The 19100-nt window shown below is 45.9% G+C and overlaps 1 protein-coding gene across 6 annotated transcripts in view; it reads left to right on the forward strand.

Annotated features, from left to right (window-relative positions):
- The window catches only part of TNN (tenascin N), a 69299-nt gene that overhangs the window by 28176 nt on the left and 22023 nt on the right, over window positions 1-19100 (forward strand). For 3 of the 6 annotated variants that reach the window (XM_021063658.1, XM_021063660.1, XM_021063659.1), the window contains exons 7-13: window positions 1549-1812; window positions 6377-6640; window positions 7500-7763; window positions 11006-11269; window positions 13290-13553; window positions 15180-15443; window positions 15832-16095. In XM_021063658.1, coding sequence (XP_020919317.1) covers window positions 1549-1812; window positions 6377-6640; window positions 7500-7763; window positions 11006-11269; window positions 13290-13553; window positions 15180-15443; window positions 15832-16095 — 1848 coding nt within the window. The remainder of the gene's footprint in view (window positions 1-1548; window positions 1813-6376; window positions 6641-7499; window positions 7764-11005; window positions 11270-13289; window positions 13554-15179; window positions 15444-15831; window positions 16096-19100) is intronic. The other 3 variants (XM_021063661.1, XM_021063664.1, XM_021063663.1) reach the window with 2 other exon arrangements.

Raw genomic sequence — 19100 nt, forward strand, 5'->3', positions numbered from 1 at the left:
CACCTGGCACTTAATAGGTGCTCAATAAATGGCAGTCTCTGCTGATGGAAGCTATTTCATTTCCTTGCACACAAATAAAACACAGCCATTGTGCTCAGGAAAGGTGCACTGTAGTTAATGTTCAAGAATGCAGCTATGTAAAATTGTAACATAGCTGGAAAACCTTTGGCCAAGAGAACTAGAGCAACATAGGAGAACTAGGAAGAAAAATGCTTAGACTTCTGGGAGTAAGAGGCTGTTTTATGTGTCTTTACCCAAAGGATACCAATCTGTATGCAAGGAGGTTTCTCAGGGCAAGCTGTGTTGTGTGCAGCATCTTTATCAAGTGACCTTGATGAATGCAGACAGATGGCTCACTTATTAAGTTTGCAAATGGGAAAAAGCCGGAATGGAAAGTGGGCATGTTAGATAAAAGATCAAATTATAAGTGAAAGACTAAATCCATTAGATAAAATATAATGAGGATAAATAGTGGGTCCAGGACATATATCATATGCCTAAAATGGGGAAGATATGGCTTGCTATGCAGGTTCTCAACCTTTGATGGACATCAGAATCACCTGTGGAGAGATTTGCTTACTTGTTTTTTAGATAGAGATGTCAGGGCTTATCTAAGACCTTCTGAAGCAGACATTCTGGGTAGGTATCCAATACTTAGTAGGTATCCAATGCTGACAAAAGTTAAGATCCCCTGGGTTAACAAGGAGCATATATGAAAAAACAGGGATTTTCTGAGGCTGTGGGCTGAGGATATGTTATTGGGGGGTAAATTGTTTGGGACATGGAGGGCATTTTGTTCTGGGTTGGTCCTTCCAGAGTATAAACTCTGCATGGGCAGGGATTTCTGATTGTTCTGTTAATTGTTGACTCCTGAGCACCATTGCATTCTGTGGCATAGGATGGATGCTCAGTGAACTGTTGAATGAATGAACTAAGCTTTGGGAATTTTTCTCCAAAAAGGGAAAGACAGGAGTATGTCTAGATGTAAGTGTCAAGTGTAGAGACTATAAATTGGAAGTTGGAAATTTGAAACTATAAGTTGATAGTATAATATGATTTAATAATTTTTTTATAAGTTGGAAGCTGGGAATTAGATAATATAGGTTTATGATGTAATATGGTATAATGGTTTTTAATTTATAAGTCCATTCATTAGAGAGGTGTAGCTGTTTTCATTAGAGAACGAGGAAGAAAAATGAACTATTCCTGAATGCTTGCTGGATTGTCTCGTGGAAGAGGAACTAGGTGTATTCTCTATGTCCACTGAGGGTGGACATACTTGAAGGAGTTATAGTTCAAGTGGCCACACTTGAAGGAGTTTTCTCTAATGTGATCATTGGTGTGAAAGCAAAAGTCCCTCTGGAAGGGCTTTCTCGGCTGGGCATTCAAGCAGAGGCCAGTTGGCCACCTGTCACACACGGTGGTGGGGGCCTCTTGCATTGCACGGACTATGGACCCAAGGCATCCAGATGAACTAGATCTTGAAACATCTGTGATCTCAACCAGCCAGATGCCTTTAATTTTTCTTTCCTGTGTGTTTTTATAAAGAAATCGATAGTCCAACCAATGTAGTCACTGATCAAGTGACAGAAGACACAGCGGTGGTGTCCTGGGACCCAGTCCGGGCTGTCATTGATAAGTATGTGGTGCGCTACATCTCTGCTGATGGGGAGACTAAGGACACAGCGGTACCCAAGGAGCAGAGCAGCACTGTCCTGACGGGCCTGAAGCCTGGAGAGGCTTATGAAGTCTACGTGTGGGCCGAGAGGGGCAGCCAGGAAAGCAAGAAGGCCGACACCAACGCCCTCACAGGTAATTCGAGAATGGGAGCCTTATTTCATTTTCGCTCTCTCTCATCTCCACATAAATAGGTTTCTCTGTGGCAGGGAGATGATTGAGTTTTTTTTTGACTATGCCTGCAGCACGTGGACGTTCCCTGGGTCAGGGATCGAACCACACCACAGCAGTGACCTAAGCCGCTGCAGTGACAATGCCAGATCCTTAATCCACTGCACCGCAAGGGAACTCCAAGAAGATTGACATTTGAATCAGGAGGCCAATGGCCACCTAGCGTCAGCTCTTTTGTTTGCAGGTGTAGCGGAGGGGCTTGCAAAAGCAATGTCAGATTTCATAATTACGATTTTTTTTTCCTTTGAACCTCAAGCCGAAGAGACCGTCCTTTTTATTTGATATAGGAGGTCATACTTTTTGGGTTGGAATTCCATATGCAAATCCCTCCAAATAGTGGACCACTTTATTTATTTATTTATTTATTTATTTATTTTTTGTCTTTTGTCTTTTTAGGGCTGCATCTTCGGCAAATGGACATTCCCAGGCTAGGGGTTGAATCAGAGCTGCAGCTGCCAACCTACTCCTCAGCCATAGCAATGCGGGATCTGAGCCACATCTACAACCTACTCCACAGCTCAAGATAACACCTGATCCTTAACCCACTGAGCAAGGCCAGGGATTGAACCTGCAACCTCATGGTTACTAGTCAGGTTCATTAACCACTGAGCCACGACGGGAATTCCCTGGACTACTTTCTAATTTTCATGTTTTTGGATGTTAAAACTCAAAACATTTGGCTGATAGTGACCTGAAGGCTTATCTTTGTTTGCAGTGAGTATATGTCATGTTGCTCGTAATCTGGGGCTCTCAGACCATAGAAATGGTTTGCTTTCTGAGTTGATATTTAGCAAATGTCCCAATTCTGACTTTAAGCTTCCAGAGTAAGGGCTCCCGTACTCCATCCAGTTGTTTTGCTCAGCTCGGGCCTGCAGATGTCCTGAGGCCTCACAGGGTGTATCTGAGACATTCCTTCTACTTACACCCTCCTCTGGCACTATTCCTGAGTTCACAGAAGCCTAATCCGGGAGTTTGCTTGAGGTTCCAGACGCTTGACAGGCATCGTAGAAAAGGATTCATGTGGAGTTCCCGTTGTGGCACAGCTGAAATGAACCCAACTGGTAACCATGAGGTTGAGGGTTCAATCCCTGGCCTTGCTCAGTGGGTTAAGGATCCAGCACTGCTGTGAGCTGTGGTATAGGTTAAAGATGCAGTTCTGATCCCACATTGCTGTGGCTGTGGTGTGGCAGTTGTGGCTCCGATTCGACCCCTAGCCTAGGACTCTCCATATGCTGTGGATGCTGCCCTAAAAAGCAAAAAAAAGAAAAAGAAAAAGAAAAAGGATTTGTGTGTTGAGTGGCCTCTGTTTGGGACATAGTATAGAGACTCTTAGAGAAGCTGATGATTAGTTAGGAATGTGGTTTCAGAAACTTGACTGTCCACGTCTTATTTTTATTTTTATTTATGGTCTTTTTTTTAGGGCTGCACCCAGGCCATATGGAGGTTCTCAGGCTAGGGGTCAAATTAGAGCTACAGCTGCTGGCCTGCACCACAGCCCAGCAACTTGGGATATGAGCCGTGTCTGCGACATACACCACAGCTCATGGCAATGCTGGATCCTTAACCCACCAAGAGAGCCCAGGGATTGAACCCACATCCTCATGGATTCTAGTCAGGCTTGTTACCACTGAGCCACACCGGGAACTCTGACTGTCCATGTTTTATGCTCAGCTCAGCCATTCACTGGCTGAGTGATTTGGGGCAAGTTACTTCACCTCTCTTCCTCAGATTCTTGTCTGTAAAATGGGGCATATGAATGTCTACATCACTGGGTTAGTGCGAGAGTTACCTGAGTTAATTCAGGTGGGTGACTGACATGGAGAGCACTGCCTAAGTGATAGTCATGCTTATTTCTTAAAATGTGTCTTAGTCTGCTCGGGCTGCCATAGCAGAATATCATAGACTGAATGGCTTAAGACAGCAGAAATTTATTTCCCCCAGTTCTGGAGCCTGGGAAGTCTCATGATCTAGGTGCAGGAACCCTCTTCTTGGCTTACAGATGACCGCCTTCTTCCTTACATGATGGAGAGAGCAGGCTCTGGTCTCTTCTTCTTAGGAGGCACTAATGCCATCGAGAGGGGGATGAAGATGCCCCATCCTCATCATCTCGTCTAAACCTAATGACCGTCCAGAGGTCCCACCTCTCCATACTATCAACTTGAGGTGTAAGGCTTCACAACTGTGAATTGGGAGAGGACATGAGCATTCAGTCCATGGAAATGTTCATCTGCATTTGGCCTTGAGAGGTCAAGGTCAGAGCCTCCTGGGGCCAGGTGGACCTTGTCTTCTCCAGGGGAAGGAGAAGCAGAGAGGAAGGATGGTGAGATCTAGATTTGCTTAAAGTCACGGTCGGAAAACCTTCTGTAAGGGAGTGAATGTTTTCAGCTTTGGGGGCCATACGTTCCTTGTTGAAACTACCCAACTCTGCTATTGAAATGAGACAACAGCCACTGGCAGTATGTAAAGGAACTGGCATGGCTGTGTTCCAAATAAAACTTGGCTCATAAAAATAGTCAGTGGGTCAGATTTGGCCCCATTACTATGTCCTGGTTTATATTACACGTGGCCTCCCATTTACTAGGATTTTGGAAGTTGTGAAAAGAAAGAGCCTGGGAGTTAGTCTTTTTCAGACAGTGGAAGTTGGAATAGAAGAGAGGCTTCCTCTCTTGTAGGCGAGGGTGGTGAGAGCACCCCAGATCATGGTGAGCCACTGGGGTGTGGTATTGCCATGGTGTCACTTGTGTACCTCCAGAGCCATGGAGCAAGGCTCTGGAGGTACACAAGTGAAAGACATATTTCATGCTTGTATGGCGCTCATATCCTCTGGATAGAGAAGACAAGTGAAGAAGATAAAATGCAGTGAGTTATGTTCTAGTGCAAACAAATAACCCTGGAACTATGGGCACCTGAAAAAAGGGTACGTACCACAGCCTGGGGTGGGAGAGGGTTATGGCAGCCTGAAGGAAGAGGTGATACCTAGACGGAGCTTAGATGGATGGGTGGCCATTAGCAGTGGGGCAGCCCGTTCAGAGGTGTGGGAATATGATGGCTGGATTTCTGTCATGTCTTAATATGCACTTATCTTGCTGATGTTATCTTTGTGGTGTTTATGGTGGGCAGGTCAGTGAGGGGGGCGGAGTAGGGGAGGATGAGGCTGGAGCATTGACACCAGCTCAGAATCCCAGGATAAACTGTCCTTGCATGTCAGCTGTCCATGATGCATTCTGAACTTTGTGCTCCTTCTAGCAAGTTCTCCCTTGGTCATGCATCTCACTGAGCTGGCCTGTGTTTTTTTTTTTTTTTTTTATTTTTTTTTGTCCTTTTAGGACCGCCCTCACGGTATATGGAGGTTCCCAGGCTAGAGGTTGAATCGGAGCTGTAGACGCTGGCCTACACAGCTATAGCAATGATGAATCTGAGTTGCATCTGTGACCTACACCACAGCTCATGGCAACGGCAGATCCTTAACCCACTGAGCAAGGCCAGGGATCGAACCCACAACCTCATGGATACTAGTTGGGTTCGTTAACCGCTGAGCCACAACAGGAACTCTGACAGTGAGCAGGTTTGAAATGTAGCTGCCATCACAAAAAGCTTGGCCTTTTAAGGAGGTGGTTTTTGAAACAGGTTAATAAAGGCATGCTCATCATTGCACCTAACTCCTTGGATTTTTTGACTTTTTAAAGGTTTACATTCTGACAGTAATATTTCATATCTCAAGTGGCATGTGTAATAACAGAGAACTCATATTTAAGCATTTATGCAATATCTCATTTACTGTTTGCCATAAGTAAATGAGGTAGTTACTGATATTTCCTTCTTTGTTGAGATGGGGAGATCAAGACTTAAATAAAGTTTGTCCAAAGTTAACAACCAAGAAGCAGAGGGTCCAAGTTTTAATCCAGTTCAACTGCATGGAAATTCAGGCAGATTCTGCAAGTAGAATTATTTTTATCAGCCTAGACCACAAATATTTTTCTTTAAAAGCCTCCCAGTTCTCTGGCCTTGGACATAATGTTTTATGTGGAAAGAGCTGACAGCTCCTACTTCTGGGATATTTTTCTTCCAAAAGAAAATACTAGAACTGATGCAAAGATTTATTGAAGTGTAGTTGCTTTTAGGCACAAGGAGTCAGAAACTAAAATGGCATATTAATTTAAATCCAGGGTGAAGGAGAAATTTGGATATGAACACTAATTCTTTTTCTCCAAAGGCCAGTTGTGGAAAAAGATTATAGAGTTGAGACTTTATGTTGGCTTTGTCTGAAAACCCTACTTCTCATTAAATGCAAATAGCTCATTCTTGGTCATTTCAGACCACTTGCTTAATTAAACCCTGAAGTTATCCCAACCATTGGCATATAACAGACTCTGAAATTTGTTGAGGTCATCACTTTGGGTTGTTTATGGGCTGGCCTTTCATGAATTAGAGGGCTGGCAGATGCTACAGTCTTTTATCTCTCTTGAAGAAATCGATAGCCCCAAAAACCTGGTGACCGACCTGGTGACAGAGAACACGGCCACCGTCTCCTGGGACCCAGTGCAGGCCGACATCGACAGGTACCTGGTGCGCTACACCTCTGCTGACGGAGACACCAGGGAGGTGCCAGTGGGGAAAGAGAAGAGCAGCACCGTCCTGACGGGCCTGAGGCCGGGCGTGGAGTACACGGTCCACGTGTGGGCCCAGAAGGGGGACCGGGAGAGTGGGAAGGCTGACACCACAGCCCCGACAGGTAACAGGAGAAAGATGGTACATTGGAATCAAATTTTGAGGGTGTAGCTTGGGTGTGCATGATGCCAAAAGATGAGGCTTGGGTTGAGAGATTTTGCAAAGAAAATCCTAAAGATCAAAAAAGGCAGTGAATGGGGGTTCCCATTATGGCATAGCAAAAACAAATCCAAGTAGTATTCCTGAGGATGAGGTTCAATCCCTGGCCTCGCTCAGTGGGTCAGGGATCCGGTGTTGCTCTGGCTGTGACGTAGGCCAGCAGCTGTAGCTCCGATTGGACCCCTGGCCTGGGAACTTCCATATGCCTCTGGTGCGGCCCTAAAAAGCAAACAAAACTAACAAAACGTTGAATTCTAGTGTGATCTCAAGGTGCTGCTCTCCCCTGACAGTGATAGCTGCTCCTGGGGCCATGCAACCCACTGGAAGACAGAAGTGAAATTGTGCAGTGGCCAGGTTTTTATCAGGCTCAGCAAAGACACTGATGGGTCTGGCCATTGCAATCTTGTGATAATGGTTTTAGAATGATTGTTTGGGAAGTAGCTCTTGATAAAATGATAGATACCCTGACATCATGGCAGATGTTGAGTTGATGGCTTTGATGTGCCCTAACGTTGCTAAGAAGACATTGGTCTTCCCACATTTTAGGGAGAGGAAAGCTGAGAAACTATGTCAAGTTTATCATGAGTAGTCTCTTGAAGTGGAGAACGGGGGTCACTTTCTCCCTCACCTCCCACCAGCAACTCTGGATGGGAATGCCATTGCCTTGTGCTAAGAGGGCTCTAGGAGATGAAAGTCAAGGTGACAGGGTTGTGGGTGTCTCTTACATGTTCAAAGCTTAAGTTTTCTCAAACCTTTTCTTAAAGAAATTGACAGCCCCAAAAACCTGGTGACCAACCAGGTGACAGAGAACACAGCCACCGTCTCCTGGGACCCGGTGCAGGCTGTCATCGACAGGTACCTGGTGCGCTACACCTCTGCTGACGGAGACACCAGGGAGGTGCCAGTGGGGAAGGAGCAGAGCAGCACCGTCCTGACGGGCCTGAGGCCGGGCATGGAGTACACGGTCCACGTGTGGGCCCAGAAGGGGGACCGGGAAAGCGGGAAGGCTGACACCATGGCCCCGACAGGTAATGGAGCATGCATTGTCAGTGGGTCATTGCTTAGTCTAGGTTGCTTTTCCTTCTCTGACCTTGGCAGAAAGGGAGGCTTAAGGATGAGCAGGCTGGTGTCCTTGCACAGTACAGGCATCCTTGCTTCCATGGAAAGTCTCCTCTTTCTTCCAATGCACAGCTTGTCTTGCTCAGTTAAGACCAAAATTTGGTCTTTAAACATTGACATTATTGCTCACTGACCTTCATTCTCTGCCCATGCACCTGCCTAACACCTAAAGGTGTCACCTTCATAAGGAATAAATATGAAGAAAGCAGAAGTAACTCTCATGCTGAGGGATGCTTGATTCAGAATCGACTTTTTTTTTCCCCCCACCTCACCTGTTTAAACCGTTTCTGTGATGCTTATTTTTGTTTCTGCCCTTTGGATGAATGTTTTAGGCAGAAATAATACCAATGTTTTATATCTAGTTACTTTTAGCCCCCAACATATGTCATTCTGATAATTAAGATGTCTACATCCCTGTAATTGTATGTCATTCAAAGTTAAACCTGCTTCTCTCCATCAGCTTGGGCCATTTGCAGGTTAACCTCGTGCCATGGAAAGGGCCATGCTCGGCTTCTCTTTTATTTCCCTTCTGTTCTTCAAGCGCTGTCCTTCCGGAGTACTAACTAGAGTATCTTACCCATTTGTGTTTGGTACAGCTGGGAGTGAGGGAGGTCAGGGGTCAGGAGGAGGAGAGGTGGGGGTCTTGCTCGAAGGTAACAGTCACAGCTGGCTGGGGTCTGTCATGGGGCCTGACTAGGGTTAAAGCTCATTTTTCCCTCCTGGAACACTTGGGTTCTTCAGGACACCTCATCTGTCCTCTTTTCCTCAGATCTTTCCCTCTAATGATCCTGTGGGCACATGCACCTCTCCTATTTGTCCCTAATGCCCCTTCCTCTCCCCGCACTGACCCCTCCTTCTGGGGTCATCTCACGCCTCAGGCGACCCTCTTAGACATCTTCCAGAACAATCCTAGATGGGCTCTCCTTTCCTCAGCCCCCGTCTGGTCCATGGGGAACACACATGGCTCCTTTGTCCACGCAACTGGCTGTATAGTTCTTTTTCAATGCTGTAGCCTCTCTCGTTGCTCTGCAGCAGGGCAACCAGCCAGTTTCTCACAGCTATTTCGGGCACATGTCACACACCAGCCCATGGTGTTCCCCAAGCTTTGGGCAGGGTTTCTCAACCTTGACACAGTTGATGTTGTGGATAAATCTTTGATGCAGGGGTCTGACTTATGCATGGAGGATGTTTAGCAGCATCCCTGGCCTCTACTCATTAGGTACCAGGAGCCCCCCATTCCCACACTGAACTGAGACCACCAAAGATGTCTCCAGACATTGCTGATCACCCCTAGTTGAGAACCATTGCTCTGGAGTATACTTAAGCAGATCTGTTAGGGATCCCATTGCAACTGCTCATTCGAGGCTTGGCTCTTACCCATGGGACTCAAGGTGTAACTCTTTCCAAAGAAATCTACTCTTTAAGTCCCACCTGTTTGTACCTCTTTCATAGTCTGGAGTTGGTTGGTCAAGCAAGGGCCATAAAACTCTTGGTCTCATCTTGGCTGTGGGCCCTTGGTTTGGAATATAGATACCAGTTTTCTCAGAGTCACAGCCTAAGCCAAGATAAGAATAGTCCCACATTGCACATGTGTGATAGGACCTTAGAGTAATGGCTTTTGAAGTGAACTACAGGCATACCTCAGAGATATTTTGGGTAGGTTTCCCTGCAATAGAGTGAATATTACAATGAAGAAGGTCACATGAATTTTGTTTTCCAGTGCATATAAAATTTATGTTTACACTGTACTGTAAACATGACTTATTGCACCGTAAGAAGTGTGCAATAACATTGTTCTAAAAAAGGTATATTGCTTATTTTAAAAATACTTTATTGCCAAAAAATGCTAATCATCGTGTGAATCTTCAGCGAATTATAGTAACATTGAAGATCACTGATCATCATAACAAAAACCATAATACTGAGAAAGTTTGAAATATTATGAGAATTACCAAAACACAACATAGACACAAAGTGAGAAAATGTTGGAAGATTGGTACCAACAGACTTGTTGGATACAGAGTTGCCACAAACCTTCACTTTGTAAACAGCGCAGTATCTGTGATGCACAGTAAAACAAAGCACATAGAACTATAAGTTGGAACAAAGAAGCATTATTATTTTCATGGTAAATACATTTTTTTTTCTTTTTTTTGTCTTTTGTCTTTTTTGTTGTTGTTGTTGTTGCTATTTCTTGGGCCGCTCCCGCGGCATATGGAGGTTCCCAGGCTAGGGGTTGAATCGGAGCTGTAGCCAACGGCCTACACCAGAGCCACAGCAACGCGGGATCCGAGCCGCGTCTGCAACTTACACCACAGCTCACGGCAACGCCGGATCGTTAACCCACTGAGCAAGGGCAGGGACCGAACCCGCAACCTCATGGTTCCTAGTCGGATTCATTAACCACTGCACCACGACGGGAACTCCAGTAAATACATTTTTTAACACCTTCTCTCTGTGCGGTATGAAGGAACATAATCTTGCACATTCATAAACTACCAGCAAACGGAGATCACTTAAAATAGCTTATGATCATTGGACATCCACTCTGTGCCAGGAATTGTCATAAGGGGCATGTTATTAACTCAGATACCACTCAGGGCAATTCTAAAGAATATACATGAATATTATCTCCCCCCTGCTTTTTTTTGTTCGCTTTAAACACTATAATACTTTAGTAGTTTCAAGGCCTCTTTGCTACCTGACATTTTTTTGTCCTGGTTTTCAGAACAACCTGGAGAGGTATGTATAATAACTATTAAAAACTCCATTTTGCAAAAGTGAAGTGACTTGCCCAAAGGCACAAAACAAGCTAGTCATTTACCAAAGTAGATGCATACGTGAACAGCAGTGCCTGAAGGAACCTTCCAAGTCCATCCAGACTAAAGCCCAGATTTACAAGTGAAGAAACAGGCCCAGCCAGGGCCATGACTCTCTTCCTCCAGGTCTGCTACTCTTTCTGCTGTCCTGTGCTGCCTCCCTGAGAATCTACAGGTCCAGATGTGGAAAGAGGTCTCCATCCATGAAACAACTGAAAACTGACATATGAGAGAGAAAAATTATGAGAACAGGGAGCTGGCTCACCACCAGCAACAAGTCCACACGATCTCACTCTGTTAATAGTGTTTATTGATCATCCTTTTCCTTTCAGACCTTGACAGCCCCAAAAACTTGGTGACCACCCAGGTGACAGAGAACACAGCCACCGTCTCCTGGGACCCGGTGCAGGCCGTCATCGACAGGTATCTGGTGCGCTACACCTCTGCTGACGGAGACACCAGGGAGGTGCCAGTGGGGAAGGAGCAGAGCAGCACCATCCTGACGGGCCTGAGGCCGGGCGTGGAGTACACGGTCCACGTGTGGGCCCAGAAGGGGGACCGGGAGAGCGGGAAGGCCGACACCACGGCCCCGACAGGTAATGGAGCATCATTCTTCTGGAATGTAAGGCCTGTCCTGCTAAGCCTGTGGCTGGTTAAGTTCTGTTTTCCTGCTCTGACACTGGCAGAATTGATATGTGTGGAAAAGCAGGATAGTACATTTCTGTCAAACCACAGGCCATCCCTCACTTCCTTTTTACATATTATATCAAAATAAGGAGCTCATAATTTGGCCTCATACTTTGATCTTGTAAAGATAAATGATGCTTGGTTTTATGTACCCACTGTTCTTCTCCAATTGTGTATTTTCTTTGTCATCAGTCATTACATGTTTCTTCTTGAAAGGGGAAAAAAAATAGAAACCACATGTTAGGTCTGTGAACTAAGTACTTTAGGGAAATGGTTTTTGCTATAATCTCTTTGGAACAAGGAAGTGTTATCGCTTTCCTAGTGGATAAATCCTCATTTTTGTTTGTTTGTTTGTTTGTTTTGATTTCCTTTCTAGGGCTGTGCCCATGGCATATGGAAGTTCCCAGGCAAGGGGGTCAAATTGGAGCTGTAGCCACCAGCCTGCACCACAGCAACGCCAGATCCAAGCCACGTCTGTGACCTACACCACAGCTCATGGCAACGCCGGATCCTTCACCCACTGAGCAAGGCCAGGGATCGAACCCACAACCTCATGGTTACTAGCTGGAGTCATTTCCACTGAGTCACAAAGGGAATTCTGATAAATCCTCTTTTGAGTACTCTGTGCTTTGTTTTGAGGATCCAAATATTGTACTTTTATATAATAGCAGTTCTTAATTTTTTAAGCTCTCCCGTCTCTCTTTCTTAAAGAACAAACTTATTGAATTGTAACTTTCATACTATAAAACTCACCCTTTTAAAGTGTACAGTTCAGTGGTTTGTAGTATATTCACAGATTTGCACAGCCGTCATCACCATGTCATTCAGAATGTGTTCATCACTCTAAAACCAAACCTGTACCCATTAGCAGTCATTCCTCATCCCTGCTTCCTCCAGCCTTTGGAAACCACTGCTTTCTGTCTCTAGAGATTTCTGTATTTTGGACATTCATGCCAATAGGTTCATCTGAAATGTGGCCTTTTGTGACTAGCTTCCTTTACTAAGCATAGTATTTTCCAGGTTTATCCATGTTGTAGCTTCTGTCAATACTTCATTTTATTGCCAAATAATACATGGATCTAATACATTTTGTTTATCAGTTTGTCACTTGATGAGCATTAGGATTGTTTCCACTTTGGGGTTGTGGTGAACGATGATGCTGTGAGCATCTGTGTACACATTTTTGTGTGGACATAGGCTCTCAGTTTTTTTGGCTATATGTCTAGGAGTGGAATTGCTGGGTTACATAGTAACTCCGTGTTTAACTTTTGGAGAAACTGCCAAATTGTTTCCAGAATGGTGGCACTATTTTACATTCCTATCAGCCGTGCCTGAGAATTATATTCCTCCTTTGGTTGGTACTCAGAGGAATTTGTTGAAGTGGGCAGGGCAGGAGTCAGTATCCCCATTTGACAGTTGAGAAACCTCAAGTACAGAGAAGTGAGTGGTTTCTATAAGTCACCAAGTTAGCTGATGATTCATGGAGTAAGAGTTCTGGAATATTCATGGGACACCATGATATATTAAAATCTATTAGTCAAGGCCCACATTTTACAAATGAGGAGTCGAGACGCAGCCAGAGGCAGCAGAGTTGCCAAGGGCCACCCCTGGCTGATGGTGGAGCTGGGCCTAGAACCCTGGTCTCCTGGTTCCAGCCCAGGGCTCTGTCTGCCCCTCTGCTCTGCTGCTCTGGGCTGGGATGGAAATAGCTCCGCTGACTCTGGATCCAGTGCCCATTCTACTGTCCTGTGCTGCCTCCTTGAGGACCAAAGAGTCCGGCTATGGCAAGAAGATCTATATCCATGAATCAACTGAAAATCCTCAGAGGAGATGGAAAAGTGTTAGAACCGAGACTGCCTCTTCCCCGGCATCAAGACCGAAAGATCTCATTCTGTTAATAGTGTTTATTGATCATCCTTTTCCTTTCAGACCTTGACAGCCCCAAAAACTTGGTGACCACCCAGGTGACAGAGAACACAGCCACCGTCTCCTGGGACCCGGTGCAGGCCGTCATCGACAGGTACCTGGTGCGCTACACCTCTGCTGACGGAGACACCAGGGAGGTGCCAGTGGGGAAGGAGCAGAGCAGCACCATCCTGATGGGCCTGAGGCCGGGCGTGGAGTACACGGTCCACGTGTGGGCCCAGAAGGGGGACCGGGAGAGCAGGAAGGCCGACACCACGGCCCCGACAGGTAATGGAGCATCATTCTTCCGGAATGTAAGGCCTGTCCTGCTAAGCCTGTGGCTGGTCAAGTTCTGTTTCCCTGCTCTGACACTGGCAGAATTGATGATGTGTGGAAGAGCAGGGTGGTGTTCTTTCATAATAGACTGCACACCCCATCCCTCACTTCCCTTGGACTGGCTTCTTGACAAGTCACGTCCACCTGGCAGCCATGGTTTTGCTATGACTGCTCCTCCGAGTGCATGACTCTTTTGTTGCCAATGGTGTTGAGAGTCTTCTGTAGAGTTTGTGATTGGAAACTGGAAAGGAAAATCAAATATGGTTAAAATTAAGAATAGTATGTTCAGGAGTTCCCATCGGGGCGCAGCGGAAACGAATCCCACTAGGAACCATGATGTTGCGGGTTTGATCCCTGACCTTGCTCAGTAGGTTAAGGATCTGGCTTTTCTTTGATCTGTGGTGTAGGCTGGCAGCTCTAGCTCCCATTAGATCCCTAGCCTGGGACCTGCATATGCCGTGGATGTGGCCTTAAAAAAAAGACAAAAAAGACCAAAAAAAAAAATGTTCAAAATTCAACTTTAAGAAAGTAGACTTTACATCCACCAGATCCAGTAGATATGTGTGGTTTACCTTCCTGCTTTCATATGATAATTCTAATTTTGAGGATGAAAATAACATTTATGTTATATTCTTTTCTTTAACTGATGTACAGTTGATTTACAATATTGTGTAGTTTCAGGTCTGAAGTTCTAGGTATAATCTCATCTTATTGTGAAAGAGATGTGTGATTATATTTCTGTACAGTGGTTTAGCCAGCAAAGCAGCATTACAGGTGAATCTGTGATATGCTAAAGGATATTAAACCAGGTTTTACTTTTGCTGATGCATTTAACAATATGTATTGGGCATATTTCCATGGGCCCTGCTCTCTACTAGACCGTGGGGACCCCCAGGGAAATAGAATATGGCCTTCTTCCTCTGGGAGCTCACATTTGCATCTGGCCAGTAGAATCTTCTGGTCTGCAGTGGGAGTTCTTCCTTAACATGATGCTAGAAATAAAATGATGAGCTGCTTGTGAGCAGAGACCATGTCTTCTTCAATTGGACCCTGTGCACTGCCTGGCATCGTGCCTTGTACACAGTGGGCATTTGATATATGCTTATAAATGAATATAGACATTTGGCTTGCTAAACTCTTGGTAGAGGAAATAATGTAGATGCTCAGATTTTGGTCTCCTGTGCTTTCTCCTTGAGGGGTCAAAGTCTGCCTGGGGAGAGGTGATGTATGTCCATGAGCAGTTAGAGTGTGAAGATGGAAAAACCGAATGTGAAAGGGTGTCCCCTCAAGCAAAATGGTCATGAGCTTCTGCACTGTATGGCCTATTAATAGTGCATATTTGGAGTTCCTACCATGATATTGTGGGCTAAGAATCTGACTTGCAGTGGCTGAGGTTGCTGCAGAGGTATGGGTTTGATCCCTAGCCTGGCAAAGTGGGTTAAAGAATCCAGTGTTGCCATGGCTGCAGTGTATATTGCAGCTGTAGTTCAGATTCAGTTCCTGGCCCTGGAATTTCCATATGCCGAGGATTTGGCCATAAATAAAATAGTTCATAATGAACAGCATTTTTCCTTTCAGACATTGACAGCCCCAAAAACCTGGTGACCACCCAGGTGACAGAGAACACAGCCACCGTCTCCTGGGACCCGGTGCAGGCCGTCATCGACAGGTACCTGGTGCGCTACACCTCTGCTGATGGAGACACCAGGGAGGTGCCAGTGGGGAAGGAGCAGAGCAGCACCGTCCTGACGGGCCTGAGGCCAGGCGTGGAGTACACGGTCCACGTGTGGGCCCAGAAGGGGGACCGGGAGAGCAGGAAGGCCGACACCACGGCCCCGACAGGTAATGGAGCATCATTCTTCCGGAATGTAAGGCCTGTCCTGCTAAGCCTGTGGCTGGTCAAGTTCTGTTTCCCTGCTCTGACACTGGCAGAATTGATGATGTGTGGAAGAGCAGAGTGGTGTTTCTTCATAATAGAAATACACAGTGGCATTTGACATATGCTTATAAATGAATAAAGAATCTGACTGCAGTGGCTCGGGTTGCTGCAGAGGTATGGGTTTGATCCCCAGCCCAGCAAAGTGGGTTAAAGAATCCATTATGGCCACAGCTGCAGTGTAGGTTGCAGCTGTGGTTCAGATTTAGTTCCTGGCCCTGGAACTTCCATATGCCGAGGGTGTGGTCATTAAAGAAATAGTGAATAGCGTATTCTTAACATTTTTCCTTTCAGACATTGACAGCCCCAAAAACCTGGTGACCACCCAGGTGACAGAGAACACGGCCACCGTCTCCTGGGACCCCGTGCAGGCTGTCATCGACAGGTATCTGGTGCGCTACACCTCTGCTGACGGAGACACCAGGGAGGTGCCAGTGGGGAAGGAGCAGAGCAGCACCGTCCTGACGGGCCTGAGGCCAGGCATGGAGTACACGGTCCACGTGTGGGCCCAGAAGGGGGACCGGGAGAGCAAGAAGGCTGACACCATGGCCCCGACAGGTAACAGGAGGGAAGAGGAAAACAAACTAGGGTTATCCCTGTGGGCTGGTCTACTGCTGCTGAGTTATGGCACTGTTGCTGAGGTATGGCACTGCTGCTTTGGGGCCTGTGGCCTCAGGGACTGTGGGCTGTTTTGCGAGTTTGCTGTAAACAAAACAAAACAAAATTGGCCTAAAGAAAGAACTAAGCATTATAACAGGCTCAGTAATGAACAGTCCTATGAATCCTTAAAACTCCTTTCCAAAGCCTGTGTTTTTAATCACTGTGCCTCTCAGTTATAGGAAATTATAGGGAATAAGATAAAACCAATATAAAATGCTTAAAAACACTGGGTTAAAGTACTGTTTTGTGGCAAGCGATTTTATGTAGGTTTGACTTGAGAGATGGAGTTTAGTCTAAAGGAAGAAATGTTACCCTTGGCAGCTGGAGCTCTGTGTTCATTTCAACAGGCAGCTAAATGTTAACGTACATTTTCTAAGTGCCAGGCTTAGGATGCGGTGGTAAACAGAACAGATAGGCTTCCTACTCTCTTAAGGCCAGTGTGAAAGATAGACAACAAGCAAACATCTGTAACTACAAATTATAATGATAAGTTCTATAAATGAGGTGAAGAGTGTGTAGATATATAGAGAATGGGATGTAGAGAGCAGGAGGAAATGGAATGGGGTGAGTAACAGTTAAGATACATGTTGTCAGAAACACCCAAATAACAGTGGCTTAAACGAGAAGGGTTTTTTTTGTTTGTTTGTTTTAGTTTTTTTGCCTTTTTGCCTTTTCCTGGGCCGCTCCCGCGGCACATGGAGGTTCCCAGGCTAGGGGTTGAATAGGAGCTGTAGCCGCCAGCCTACGCCACAGCCACAGCAACGCGAGATCCGAGCCATGTCTGCAACCTACACCACAGCTCACGGCAACGCCGGATCCTTAACCCACTGAGCAAGGCCAGGGATCGAACCTGCAACCTCATGGTTCCTAGTCGGATTCGTTAACCACTGAGCCACGATGGGAACTCCACGAGAAGGGGGTTTTATTTCTCTCCTGGGGAATGGTCAGAATGTAAGGGGTCAAGGCAGATATGGCAGCTGCATGGTTCAGAAGCCCCAGGCTCCTTCTGTATTGTTGCTCAGCCATCCCTAGAAAGTCGCCTGTATCTGTGTGGTCGTCACCCATCCCCACTCCCGCCAGTGGGAAGGGGCATGGGAAAGGGAAGAGCATGACTGCACTGAACACGTTACTTCTCACATTTCACTGCCCAGATCCAAGACACAGTGCCAGACCTCACTATTAAGACAGGACTGGGAAACAAAGTCTTTAGCTGGAGGGCCATGTGCTCAGCTGCCATTCTGCTATACTTCCTTTCCAACATGGCTACTAGTGACATTTGTCAATTTAAATGTGTGCTTTTTTTTTTTTTTTTTTTTTTTTTTTTTTTGCTATTTTTTTAGGGCCACACCTATAGTGTTTAGAAGTTCCCAGGCTAGGGGTTGAATTGGAGCTACGGCTGCCAGCCTACACCACAGCCACAGCAATGCCAGATCCAAGCCTCATCTGCAACCTATACCATAGGTCATGGCAATGCCAGATCCTTTACCCACTGAGCAAGGCCATGTATCGAACCTGCAACTTCATGGTTTCTAGTCGGATTCATTAACCGCTGAGCCACAACGGGAACTCCAGAACTCCTAAATTTTAATTAATTAACAATAATTTAAAAATTGTTCCCTCAGTTGCACTAGCCACATTCCCAGTGGTCAGTGGCCACATGTGACTCATTGCTACTGTATTCGGCAATGCAGATGATAGAGTATTTACATCCTTGCAGAGATCTATTGGAGGAGCTTGCAGAGGAAGGGGAGAATGGCTATTGGGGGAAAGTAGCCACTTGGAGCAGAGGGAAGAATGCGTGTGGTAGCCCAAAGCTGGAATAGCACATGATGGCTGAAGAACTGAGAGGAGGCTGGTATTGCCATAGCGTAGAGAGTGGGAGAGAAAGTGGCATAAGAAGATGTGGAAAAGAGGACAGGTCAGATCATACGGGATGTGCTGTGTTTATTAGTAGAAGAGCGGCATGATGCAATATTCATCTTAAGAAGGTTATTCAGGCCAGAGCGAGGAGAATAAATGGGAGAGATGATAAGGGGAGAAGTAGGAAGTTACTAAAGAGGCTGTAATAAAAGTCAAGGGAGTGGTGGTGATGATTTTGACAAGTGTGATGGCAATGGCGTGAGAAAGGGGGTATCTGAGCGCATATTTGGGGGCATAAATGACAGTATTTGTTGATGGATGAGAAAGGTGTGGGGCAGGAAGAAAATGAGGAGCCAAGTTTGACCTATGTTTTTGACTTAAGCAATGTAGAGGACTAGGGCATCTTTTTCTGAGAGATAAATACATTTGGGGAGGAACTTTAATTATAAGACTTTTAGAGGAGTTCCCTGGTGACTCAGCAGGTTAAGGATCTGGTGTTGCCCCTGCTTGGGGTCACTGCTGTGGCACAGGCTTGATCCCTGGCCTGGGAACTTCTGCATACCATGGGTGTAGCCAAAAAAAAAAAAAAAAAAAAAAAAAAAAAAAAAAAAAAAAAGACTTTTAGACATTTAAGCTTAAGATACTTGTGAGATTCCTTGGTTAATCAAGTGACTTATTTATTGATTCCACAAATACTGAGTGTCTAATACATGCTAGGCACTGTGGTGGGTATGTGGTTGCAGAGCCAAGTCAGGGGCTCAGACTTGTTCCCCACAGGGGAGCTGTGAGCCTCTGGCTGATATTTGAAGGTGCAGACAGGGGTGAGATCGCCTGTAGACAGAGAGGAAGAGAGAGTCTTGGGCGCCCTACCACTTCCAGGTTGCCGACGAAGGATGCGGAAGAGGGGGAGTCAGGGGTTAGGAGAAACCCGGGGGAGTGCCTGGTCCTCAAAGCCAAGAGTGTTTCAAGACAGAGGGAGAGGCTGAGCTCTGCCAAACGCTGTTCAGAGGTCAAGCAAGGTGCAGATGGCAGGTGCCTTTGAG

Source organism: Sus scrofa, chromosome 9 (genome assembly GCF_000003025.6).
Source record: "Sus scrofa isolate TJ Tabasco breed Duroc chromosome 9, Sscrofa11.1, whole genome shotgun sequence".
In the NCBI taxonomy this organism is placed as follows: Eukaryota; Metazoa; Chordata; class Mammalia; order Artiodactyla; family Suidae; genus Sus; species Sus scrofa.